This window comes from Thalia democratica, chromosome 1 (assembly GCF_965202585.1).
Source record: "Thalia democratica chromosome 1, ktThaDemo2.hap1.1, whole genome shotgun sequence".
NCBI lineage: Eukaryota > Metazoa > Chordata > Thaliacea > Salpida > Salpidae > Thalia > Thalia democratica.
In genome coordinates, this window is record NC_139165.1 from 51,609,737 (window position 1) to 51,623,591 (window position 13,855).

General features: G+C 24.9%; 1 protein-coding gene across 1 annotated transcript; it reads left to right on the plus strand.

Moving 5' to 3' along the window:
* The first annotated feature begins 2,639 nt into the window (after positions 1-2,639).
* On the plus strand, positions 2,640-11,847 carry LOC145832728 (retinol dehydrogenase 7-like). The gene is made up of 6 exons (XM_082940054.1): positions 2,640-2,949; positions 3,512-3,694; positions 7,306-7,440; positions 10,498-10,680; positions 10,872-11,091; positions 11,281-11,847. Exons 1-6 carry the CDS (start codon positions 2,694-2,696, stop codon positions 11,417-11,419), a joined length of 1,116 nt encoding a protein of 371 aa, XP_082796180.1. The 5' UTR covers positions 2,640-2,693; the 3' UTR covers positions 11,420-11,847.
* The last annotated feature ends 2,008 nt before the right edge of the window (positions 11,848-13,855 follow it).

The window sequence follows — 13,855 nt, forward strand, 5'->3', positions numbered from 1 at the left end:
AACAATACACTTGAAAAAAGAAACAAACAAATTACATTTAATGAAAATTAAAAAACTAAACATAACATAGTAAAAAATTACAAACAAATAGTCCTGTATGATCAATTATAACTTAGTAAGCACAAAAAACTAAACGAAATAAATTCTCATATAAAAACTTATGCATAGACTATAAAAGATTACACATTTACAAAAATTATATATAACAACTTATAATCTGTAGGGGGAAGGTGTAGGGAAGAAAAACTATTCTTAGTGATACTAATGTTTTAAAATGAGTTTTTATTCAATAATCACTGTATTTTACTTGTGTTTATACTATTTAAATCTATTTTTTTTAGTTTTAATCGAAAATGTTCCACCCTCCCACACAAAACCACATCCTGCGGTAACCTATTCCACATATTTATTGTTCTGCAGAAAAAAGAATTTTGCCACTGACTGTTATTAAAATTGTATTTACATTTTATTTTTTTATCACTTCCTCTCAAATTATAATTGGTCTGAGAAAAAAAAACAAAAAACTCAATGAAAAATTCTTTATATATACCATTAACAATTTTAAAAAGTCTTATCAAGTCAAACTGCCATCTTTTATACTCTAGAGACTCCAATCTGAGCTTCACCAATCTATCTTTGTATGAGGTATTTGAAATGTTGCATCTATTACAAACAAAACGGGTAAAATTTCTCTCCACAGACTCAATCCTAACAATGTCTTTTTTTAAACAGGGTGACCATATTTGAGTATTGTATTTGAGTTTAGGCAAACGTAGATTTTAAATAATTTAGTAAGAATACTAGCAGAACTGGTCTTAAAACTTTTAAGTATTTGATATGATGAGTTTTGAGCATTTTATATTAAATAATTTACATGTTTGTTCCATTTTAGATTTTCAGATATATGTATTCCTAAGTCTTTGAAAAGTTTTACTGCTGGTATTTTAGTTTTATTAATAAAAAAGTTAATAGGGAAGGGTTTATTTTTATTGATGGTTAGAACTTAGCATTTTTTTGGATTTACACCAAGTTTTCTTGTTTTTAGCCATTCGTGAATATATTTAATGTTATTTGTAAAGAAGTTTCTGACTTGCTAAATACTTTTGCGTCATCTGCAAATAGACTTATTTGCTTTGAATGTGAGTATTAAAAGTAATATCGTTGATGTAAATTAAAAAAAGAAGAGGACCAAAGAAGGACCTTGTGGTACTTCACTGTGAATTTTCAGAGGATCTGATAATGTGTTGTTAATGAGTACACTTTGTGTCCTACTATTAAAAAATTTGCTTAACCAATTCACAAGTTATCATCAAAACCATATTGAGTCATAATTTTAAATAATCTAATGTGTGACATAGAGTCAAAAGCTTTTTTGATGTCAGTATAGACCACTGTGACTGATTCATTGCTCAAGTAAGTTATTAACAAAGTATGTAAACATGTCAATAGTTAAATTCCTGATGATTGGTGGGGAACAAAGCCAATCTGTTTTGGTGTTAATAAATTAAAGTCAAAGAGGTGATTAAATATTTTTGGGAAATAATGTGTTCAAAAATTCAGGAAAACGTACTGGTTAAGGATATTGGCCTATATTTTAATGGGTCGTGTTTGATACCTTTTTTGTATACTGGAATTACATAAGATGTTTTCCATTGTTAAGGTATTTCTGAAAATGCTAGGGACTTTTTTTATGTTAAATTTCTTCTAATCCAAAAATTTAAAAAAGTTTTATAAGAACTTGCTTTTATAGTTAATATAACTTTTGTTTTTATAAATCTATCAGTTTTAAATGCTATGGTTCTATTGTTATGTGTCTAGTCATAGCAAATTAAGCACTCTGCCTTTGAATAATCTTGGAGCAGACATCAAAATTGATATCTGGTAGGTAACTATGTTTGTAGGTATATAGTAAAGGTGAAGTTTAGAATAGACCTAAGCAAAATAAACTATATCAAGTAGTATTAAATATATTTTCTAAGTAAAATACATTTATACTGATTTTAAGCATAACAAAGAGTTTCATTTAAGGTGATTTGTATCTCTCTTCCACTCTTAGTGTAGTGTTTATCTCTGATTAAGTATGTTTTCTTAAGTTAAATATTTGCATACTAGTACTGAAACAATAGTTTTTTTTCTATACAGCTACCTACAATTGTTGACTTGTTGATTTATACAATAAATATAGATAAACACATAAAGTTGTAAGTTATAAAGATATTACAAGGTTTACCTTATAATACTTTTAATGTTTTTTGTAACATAAGTGCAATACAATAAGACAGTTGTTATAGTTAGATTTCAAAGTCAAATAAGCAACATAGTTGAACAGATAACTGTAGTTCATTGAATTTTTTGGTTTAGCTCTTTCTATTTCTCAAGACAAATCTTTAACATTTTAATAATCAAAAACAAAAGTAAGCTAATCATTTAAATAGTTTTATTTTTATTGATAAAATTTAAATAGTTCTACATATATTGCAGCATTTAATAGATATTTCTCATAAAATAATTCAAAAACTATGTTATCCATTATTTTGTTTTCTGTAACAACCAGATTTTAAGCATTTGCTGTTTATTTGTTTAGGTTATTGTAGAAAGATTTTTTTATTTTTAAACATAAAATTATAATAAAGCTTAGGTATAAAAACTTTTGATATATCATTTATCAAGTTTTTATTAGAATAATATCTAAAATGAACAAACAAGGTCCTAAGGTTGTAGTCATTACTGGCTGTGATTTACCTCGCTCTTATGGTTATGAGTTGTCATTGTTGCTTGACAAGCAAGGCTACCATGTGTATGCAGGATGCACTGACTGCAATGGACTTGGTGCAAGGTCACTTGCTTCTAGGGGATCAGAAAACCTTGCTATACTTCAGATGGATGTAAGGAGTGATGAAAGTGTGAAGGAAGCAGTTACACTGATACAGGATTCTGAGGGAGATGAAGGTAGAGAAATTGTTGATTTCATAACTTATTTAATTTAAGCTTAACTTCTAATAGAATAAATTAAAACAAAAAACCACACTGCATAAATTACTTACTTATACTTGTACTACAGGCATCAAACTTTTCAAAAACTATCATTTTCATAACATGATTTCAGTTAAGTAAATAATCTATGTGGGTAAGTGTAAAATATGCATGAAAATTTACTTTTGAACAAATATACTTTTGCATGGGTTGATTTTTTTTATTATCTTTTAATTTTTTTTTACTATCACTCTTACCCCTTACCCTTGGTCGGTAACTTTGTTTTCTTATTATTATATTTTTTAATTAATTTTATTTTAATTTATTATTTCTGTTACTCCTAACCCATACCCTTGGTCACTATTTTTTTTAATCAATTTATTATCTATTAATTTCCCAGTCCTTTTATTATTTTTTACTCTCTTGAAAAATGACCCTGTGTGCAAAAATGACCTTGTGCACAAATATCTTTGTGCATTATTGACTTGTCCCCAATCTATGTAGTTTGCTATATACTATAGTATGTTTTTTTATTTAGGATTGTGGGCGGTGGTGAACTGTAATGAAACATACATGATAGCAGAAGTTGACTGGTGTAGTATGCAAGACTACCAGCAAGTATTTGACAATAATGTGATGGGAACTATAAGGGTTACTAAAGCTTTGTTGCCTCTTGTCCAGAAATCCAGAGGAAGAGTTATTACTTTAAGTAGCTCTGAGGGTTAGTTAGTTTCAATTTTTTATACATTTTACAAAAAAATGTAGATCAAAATCAGCTACCAATATAGAAGTTATGAAAATTTATATAAGTTGTAGAGGTACTCAAAATGTACGTATGGTTTTAGATTTAATTTAAAAAAGAACTACAATACTGTTTTTAAAAAAATATATTTTCAAACAAGAGTTTTTAGTTAAGATTAATTAAACAATAGCTATTCACACACAGTTATTTAAATTTCCAGATAAGCTTTTGATGACGATTTTTTTTTGCCTTAAGTTAATCAGATACCACGAATTATTTAAAAACTTCAGGTAGTCAGATTACTGGTGCTTACAAAATTTTTTTTTTTGTATTTAAGAGAGTTAGTTGAATAGAAAAGAGATTCCTTGCTCTTTCTTATTTCAATAGTTTATTTACTATCTAATAAGTTTTTTCTGAAGTTAATGTAACAACTGTTTAATTTTAACAAAAAAAAATCATAGTAATTTTTTTGCTACAGTTATTAGTTTAGCTGATGGTGTGAATGTAAACAAAACTACTTATAAACTATTAATGAGAATTAAACATTGTCAAACATTTTACTTATGGTCATTTGATAAAGTATTATTTTTTTAAATTGTTATAATCCTCTGACTGATTAATTATTTAGATTATAGCTTAGAAAATAGCTAAAAAATTGACTGTGTCTTGGACTGATGTTAGAAAATTAAAAGTTATAAATGAAAATTATATCTAGTTTGTTTAGAAATAAGCAATGTTCTTAATTAAGACCATACGAGTACTACCTTGTTTTTTACAAGTATATCTTGTTTTGTAGAGTTTTATCACAGATATCAGACATTCATGCAAGCTACTTTTTAAGTTACATTAGATCAAAGTAAGTGAGATCAATATATTTCTTATAAAAGGCGCAAACTAAAAAAAAGAAAGTTTTACTTAAAATTTATCTACTCCTTCATTTTTTAACTTAACTTCTTAATACTTTTACAATTTTTTCTTATGTCTTTGTATATCAAGTGGTTTTTTTTCAAAACAAGGATATTTTTTATAATTAGAATCCAGACTTTTTTTTAATTACAATATGTCTTTTACACTACTTAAGGAGTGTTTCTAAAAACTTCTGAGTCTCTAGCTGACAAAAAAAATACAACCAAAAAGTTGTGGTCCATAAAACATTTTTATTTCAGAGTTGACATTATCCCAAATTATTTAAAAAAAGTGTTTTGTTCTATATAATGTGAGCTACAGTTCATTGTTTAAACTTTTTTAGAGTTGGTGTTGTTTTTTTTTCTTTCAACTTTTAATCCTTTATGGCCTTGTTTTTAATTATAAAAAGTCCAAGAATATTCTAAAATCAAGAAATTAAGAAAAAATATTACTAGAACAAAATACATAAAAAAATTTGGTTCAAAATATTAAAAACATATTTAAAATTATTTTTTACTTATATAAGATTATTATAAATAGAAAGTTAAGTATTTTTTCTTATAGTAAATGATTATATGGGAACAAAAACTTTAAACTCGCAGCTAGGGATTAATCAGCTCTAAGTATCTTCTTTGACTAGATTAAGGGTTCATCTGATAAGCCTAAGAAATTACTGTTCTGTTATTAGTAAACAGTTAGTTGATAGTCATAAGTGTGCAAGAAATTTAATGGAAGAAAATGTTAAAATTTTAATTCAAGCTGAAAATGCTCTCTTGTTTCATACTATAGAAGCATATTTTTTTACAAGTATTGTAACCTAAATTATAAAAACACAAAAAAAAGTTTATCTACCAGACTAGACTTGTTTTTATCTTAATGTTAAGGAGTTTGTTATTTTTAGACTATGGTAAAGTTTATCAAGTTATTTTAAAAGTTTATTTTGTTTTACTAAAGTTTTGCTTACAGTATCATTAATGTGGTTTAGTATAACTTTAAGTTTATAAATTTTTTAGTACAATTAAATTGATAATTGAAATTTTATTTAGTTTCTTAGTTTAACTCAAGTTTAAATTTCAACTATTGCGTTATTTTAATAGCTTAAAGTAATTATTTTTACTTTAGTTTCATTTAGTTTGCATAGATGTTCTACCAAAAATCCTGGTTATTTAATATCAGTTTTGTTAATTACGCATTATACTTGATGTTTTAAAAAAATATACATAATAAACTGATTGTTATTACAGAAATTGTAATCCTTTTTAAACAATGTTTGGAAGTGATACGTGTAGAGACTTTATTTTGATATTTATTTGTTCTAAACATTTAGTACTTTTTTAATACAAATTTTAAAATATCAGTAACTAAGTTAGTTTTGTTACAATATAGTGGTAACTTGTTTAATCTGTTATCAAATTAGTACAAGCTAGTCACAATATCTTAAACAGGATGGTTGTTGAAAATCTTTAACTTACTTTCACGTCGAAATTAGTGTATTTTACAAAAAACTAATTGTGCTGAGAAATAATAACAACTAAAAATTTTTTAGATAGTCTAAAATAACATAATTTTTAAGAAATTTAAGTTGGTTTCTATAAAAACTATGAAATAAACAGTTGTAACTTATCAGTTTCACTTTTAAATAACAAAGTTTCACCTCTCTTAAGCTAGTCTGAAATGTTTAAATAGAAAAAACTAAATTTTAGATGACTAAATTAAGTTATTTAAAGTTTTAGTTTATAAATCTCTGATTGGTTTTAAAACAATAAACATAAATTAAATTTTGTTGAAAAACTTTTTTTGACTTATTTAATTTTTTTCAATAAATATTGTTATTGTTATAACTTTGAATTACACTTAACTATTGAAGAAAAATTCAAAAATGTTTTATTTCCTTACAAGTATGTATATCAAAATTTTTAAATTAAAAAAAAACATGAGATATATTAAAAAATTAAAGTATGAAAAACTACTAAAAAGGAAACCAATAAATTTGAAAATTTTTACTAATAAAATTTTGTAAATAAGTTGTAATTTTAATAATGTTTATGATGAAATAGGTCCACACTAGTCTCTATTTTTGTACATTTTAAACATTTTTTTTTTCTTTTATGATTTAGAAGGGTTTGAGTGTTATACTCTAACAGGGTTGGTACATATTCAGGATAACTCAGCTTGTTTGAAGTTTTTTTTTGATAATTCATGCTGATTTAGGCTTGTTTAATTTTTTTTCCTAATTCTCAGACTAGTATTTTTAACTTTAAGCTCTTTACTATTTTGATAAATTTATTTTGTTTTTATTCAAGATTTTTAGGTATATAAGCTTGACTAATAGATTTTTTTTTAGATTTTGAATTTTTTTTTCTTTTTTTCATAAAATCAGGCTGACTCAGTCGAGTTTGATGTAACTCAGACTAGTTTTTGGACATACAGGCTGGCTTTTTTTGCAAAGTAGCAACCTAGGTATAAACAGCTAACGATATTAATTATATTTCAAAATGTCTAAGTACTTTGTTTTCTTTGTTCAAAAATTTAAATGGTACATTTTATGCAGTTAATTGCTGTTTCATAATAATTTACAGCTTTTAGCTTTAAACTGAATATAGTTGCAAATAGTTAGATATGTTGTGTTAAAATCTTAGCTGACTATATAACTTGTAGTATTAATTAATTGGTTTCACTTATAGGGCTGATATCAAGAGCAGGTCTGTCAGCTTTTTCAGCCAGCAAGTTTGCAATAGAAGCTTTCAGTGATTCGTTGCGACAAGAAATGGCCAAATGGGGTGTGAGCATTAGTATTGTACAGCCAGTCTTCAATCCTGGTTAGTTGAAACTAATTTTTAAAACTTTTAATTAATTAACTAAAAAAAGAATTTAAATAAAAAAAAACTAATCCATTTTTCATATTTTAATTTTTGATAAAACTTAAATTTTATAAACATTTTGAAAATTATTTCAAATTTAAAAGCTTAATTTTCTTTGAAACAATTCAGTAAAAAAACGGTAGATAACATTTTTTTTTCTTCTATAGGTAGTCAAGACTTATAATAAAATAAATACCTAAATGAATTTAAATAGAACAACTTTGTATTAAATTAAATAAGAAGCAAATTTATTAAATAATTAATTTAAAAACGATTATAAGTTTTAGATTATTCGATTTTTTATAAAACTTTTCTATATAAAGTACATAACTTAAAAAATACTTTTTGCATTTAAAAAAAGTTTATAAACGTTTTGACATAAGGTAATTTATTTTTTTATTGTATTTAGGTTTTCTTTTGAAGTAATTGTTTGCTTTGTATAATTTAGCTGGTGTACATAAAAACAGAATAAAGCTAAAACAATTTTCTTGACTGTTTTCAATAACCTTGGTTTTTCTGCATCTATTTAAAAGTTTTATATGAATCATATGCAGCTGTTTTTGTCGTTTGCTTTATTTTTAAATACGTTTCAAGTAACAATGCTGTTTAAATTTGTTGACTTGATAATCTTATGTGTACAATGTCTACTTGATAGACTTGCATAAACAACTTGTTTTAAGACTGTCAATTTTTAATATATTTTTATAGGCAAAAACTGCTCGTCTAACAAATATTTGAGCTCACAACTTAAAAAGTTACAATTAAAATAAAATCACTAAGTTTGTTGTATGATGAATTTTGATACTACATAAACGTTCTTTTTTTATAAAAGAATAAAGGTTATTATAATTTACTTTTAATGTAGAATTATAACCGTTGCATGTATTTGTATTACTAACTGAAGTTTTAATTGTAAGTAAATTTTTGTTTGAGTAAATGTGTAAAAAGTATTCTGTTTTTTTTATGCAAGCTAGGTTAGAAAAGCGAATCTTTCTCATGTATTTTCTGTTAAACTATTACTTATAAAATAAGTATGAAAAAATATATGTATTTTTAAAAGTTTTAATTTTTGTCAAGTTATTTTTTTTAGATTATTACCAAATGGTATAAACTAGTATGCTTTATAACAATACTTTAAAGCTTGATTATTAAGTTCAAATAATAAAGTTCCGATAATTTCTTTTTAGATGCATCTTCAAACTCAGACTAGTGTAGCTTAATTTTAATATTTTCTCACCAATCTATGCACGAAATGATTTATTCATATGATTTTACTTCCTTATTTGGGCATTTCCGTCTGTTGTTGCTACTTTTTTTGAAAACTTGTCACATAACATTATTAACTAATTTTGATGTATACTTCAGAATATTAATTTTAATATTCGTAGTATATTTGGCGAATAAACTGTTTTCACAATTTACTACAATTTTTTATTTTCTTATTAGATATTTTTGTGTGTACTAAAAGCTTTCAGATGAAATCAGTTTCGTACTACTGTGTAAAGTAATTGAGAATTTATAACAATTCTATATAAAAACATTATACGGTTGATAAATTTTGTACAACTTTTTGTGACGTCACTATAACGTTAAGTTGAAGCAGTTGTGTGTGAAATGTCGTTTTAATTTTCTTGATTTCATTCTTGTATTACGTTGTAAATTGCATAAGTTCGGATTAACAAAAATGCTTTTTAAACTTAAATATTTTTAATACGAGTTTTTGTCTGAAGCTTAGTTTTAAGTATTGTAGCTAAATGTAAAGTTTTTGATACTTTATTATTACTTAAAATATTTTTTTATTTACTTTAACTTTTTTTGTCAACTATTTTTTTTTAATATTTAATTTATTTGTAACTAAAATATAACATCAAATTTATCAATTTTTTGAGTTATTTTTTAAGCATTTATGTAGAATTAGATTTTTGGTGGTTTTTTAATAGTTTAAGTAAGTTTAATAAATGTTCAACTTAAGTTACAAAACATATGAATTTGAATATTACCAAAAAAAAATTCACATCACTATATATATTTTGTTTTAAAATAAGCACGCCAAATAAAAATTTGGATTGTAATGCATTTTTTATTTATAAACCGAACTGAATGATATTTAAAAATTTATCAAAAATATAAACAAACATATGTTAAATAATAAAGAAAAATGCATATTTTCATGAAGTAATATTTGTTTAACATTTAGTAATTTTATTTATTTGATTAATTATAAACATGTTATTTTTGGTGAAATTAGTATTTAGATGAATATAAATGTGTTTTGCAAAATAATTGTTGACATTTTATTTTTGTGGATTATTTTCTGTGGTATTTTTACAATGTTGTTGCTATCAGCATGATTTTGTGTTCGAAGTTGTAGTTTTTCTCAACTTGATCTGTGGCAACCCTGAAAGATGTTTAAAAAATATTTTAACTGTGATGTTTAAGAATACTAAATATTAAAAACGATTTTTTATAAGTTTTCAAAATATATGGCTTTTTCTTTAAAAACTTGTTACTGTTATTTTCTATGAATAATATAGTTTAATATTGTATAATATAAACCTAATAGAATTTTACATACTTTTTCTGGTTTCAAATTACTTTAAACTTTCAAAATTTAATTTTAGTTTAACATTTTTATATAGTTAGTGTTCTTGCTAATAGTAAAGCTGGATAGTACCGGATCTGACCACAAGTTGCAAAAATTTGCCGGATCCGGAACTTTAATCTGAATTCACGTCCAATCGGAACCGGATAGGACCATTTTACCAAGTCTGGATCCAGCCCGGACTGGATACAAATACTTTTATCAAAAAAAAACATTGGTTAGACATAACACTTGGAAAGTTATGGCCAGATCCGGCACTATCCGGCCTTACTATCAGCTAGAATACTAATGTAGATAATTTCTTGTGTAGTCACAAGATCAAAAGTATGTTGAGCTAAAATTGTGCCATATTTAATTTCAAAGTACCGAAATTTTATTTTCTTATTTCTGTTTACCAAGTATTATTTGTGCAGACGCGAAAGAAGTGCTGGAGTCTGACGCAACGACGCAGCAGCTGAACAAAATAGCTGAAGATTGCCGCACAAGGTACGGTGGCAGCTACTTCGGCGAGTACATGCACGCTTCGCTCTTCGACGTTGGAAGCACCGATGCTCAGCACAAACTGCCTCGTAAGCTCGACATCTCAATCGATAAAGGTTTATATAGTTGACTTTTAATTAAACTTTAAATAATTAGTAAACTGTAAAGGAAGTTGTTAGCAACTTTTTTATTCCACAAAATTATATTTTGTTATATACTTTGATAGTTATATTTAGTATGAAAAAAAAACATTTAAACTTTTAACATGACTATTTTTTTTTTGGAAGCGTCAATGTTGTTATTTTAGGATATCACACATGGAAAAAAGAAAATGGAGATAAAAGTCCTGACGACTTGAAAAATGTCAGGAATAGGTCTAAGACTTCGCCGAACGCTAAAGATTCACCGACAAGCACACCTAAAAAGCACGACACCATGACCAGAAGTGGTGGGGACCGGCTTAATAAAATTAACAGAGTCATTTCTTCTCTCATGGAAGCTATTACTTCCTCAACTCCAAAGTACAGGTTTGTCAAGTTATAATTTTATGGTGTGTTTTTTTAGGTGTAAAACTAAAAAAAAAAATTAATGTGAATGTGATCAGTAGTTTAAGTATTATATCGTATTTGTATATACTTGTTGCACAATATTTTTTTATTTAGTTTTTTAAAAACAAAAAAGTCAAATTATCAAAAAGCAGGAACTTCTTTTTGTAGGTACTTCTGTGGAACTTGGAGTGATTACATGTTATTAAAATCATCAAACATAATGCCTACTGCAGTAATTGATTCCTACATGACTTGTGGAAAAATTAGAAAGGTTATACCATTGTGTATAAAAGAAAAGGTTGATTAAATACAGGGGTGTGTCATTGAGAGTCGATTTTAAGTACTAGTTATCAACAATATGAAATCATTTTAAGTTATCATTGCTTTTTAAATTTCAATTTGCCTTTGAAAAAAGTTAACTTTTTTTACTGCTTAAAAAGCCGATATGCAAAAAAAGGTGAAAGTATTATTTCTAATTATACTTTAATTAACACATATACAGAAATTGTATACTAAAAATTGCCATACAATTTTTAAGTTTTCTTATGCCGTTTGGCTTAATCAAAGTGGAAGTTCGTTTAATAGTTCCAGTTTTTTTAAACAAAAATAAAGTTAATTTTTTTTAGCACTGACTTGTACATGCCAAAGTCCATTAAAAAAATTCTTTTAATTTTTAACTTACCTAAAATTTCCTAAGCTTTACTACAGTTTTACTACCCTTTAAAAGTTTTTGTGGTTATAAACTACTTAAAAAGTAATTTTTCTACTTAACTAAATTTCGATAAACTATTTTTTAAAAATTTTATTATGAGTATTTAATTTCTTTATGTTTTCTTACAGTAAACAGAGTGAGTTTTTTTAATTTGATGATATATTTTAATTATATAATATAAATTGAATTACAAGACTAATTACTATAAGTAACTTTCTATTTCCTACTTTATCAATGATATATTTAGTTAATGGTTAAGAAAGTTTTTTACTATATATAATACTAAAATAAATACTTTAAAGTTTTTAGAGTTCTATATTATTTAAGCTAGTTTTTTTTTGAAATAATTTAATTTCATTCGATAGTTTTGCCTTTTAAATTCTATTGCCGCTTAACTTATTTTTCGATAATTTATTTTTGTCCTATACTAGAACTATACTTTTTATAAATTTAGCACATCTTATATTAAATAAAGTACTTGTTTTTGACGGTTTTTAAACTTTGTAAAAATTTTGAACGCGCCTCGTTTTGACAGATCATTAGATAAAAAAATGTGTTGTTTTTATTGAATGATGACTTTGATAAGGTATACATCCAATTATGAGTTTTTTAAGTTAAAATATAAGTTTTTTATTTTACTTTTTGATTTCATATGTTTTATATAAATATTTACAAAGTTAAGAAAAAAAAATATTATTAAAATACAAAAAACAGTTTTATTTGTTATAATATTATAGATCTTTAAAGATATTGACTTTGTACTATATAATTTTGTTACAAAGCTTAATTTATCTTGTTTAAAATAAAATAATTGGATAATAATCTATATTTTTGCATATACGATGTGTAAACATCAAAAACAGGTTAGTAATTAAGGGAAAAGAAGCATTAAGGCTAGTCTTTTAAGTTCACTTATTGAAGAAAGTTCTTCGCGTACTGCAATGCTTCTAATAACTTATACTGATAATTTAAGTATATATACATAGGACCAAGAGTAAAATGAAATGAATACTTAGTAGACAACAGTTTAAATACAAACAAAATAAGCAGTTTTGTAAGCTTTTTTATTACAAAAATGCTCGAATTTACAATTACTTTGTTAATTGAATTTTTAACTTAAGAAACACATTTTTCCCGCGGACAGCAGCTTATAATCATATAACTGCATATTTTAGATAAAAAAACTAGAACATGGTTAGATCCTCAATTTAGATACTTTAAACTAGTTTTTGCACTTGTTGTAATAAAAATATGAACTCAAAAAATAAGTATTGCGTAGAATAAAACAAGTTTAGTTTTTTTTTAATCAGAAATAATAAATTAAGTCCTAATTAAGTACATACTAAATTACAAACTATAAATTTGTATATTTACGAACAAAAAATAATTTGATTAAAAAATTCAGTCATGTTTTTAACATAATAAGTTTTTTTATTCAAGATTTTAATATTAATTAACAATTACTATTAAGAATTCGTTAATCAGGATAAACCTATACCACTATTATATTTTTTACTAACCTGGTTCAATATACCATTTTTTCGTTTAACGTTTTTTTATATTGCTTAAATTCTAATTGTTAACTAAAAGTTATAACAATTGTAATAAAACTGAATAAAAAAAAATTATGTTGTCAGAGACGAGATGTATGCTTTTTTATTTAAACTTTAAAAGATTAATTTTGTGTCAGCTTCAAACTAGTTTTTTTTTTAATAAGCATAATAGATAAACCGTATTACAAAAAAAATCATTTATTATTTCTTACAACCATAAGTTATTTACAACTTCTTTTATTAGCTAACTACTTCTGGTTCATATTTTGTAAATGTTTTATTAGTTTTTTGTACAAGGTATTTATTTTTGTTTTTTCTAAAGTTTTAATTACATAAAACAAAGTGTACTTTGAACAAAAAAACTGTTAAAATAACTTTTCACATTTTAGCCTGAAGCTACTACGTTATCGTGCATTTAACCATTTATTGTATAACAATTTTTTATATTGAAATTTTTCAAACAACAACGGTTAAAATT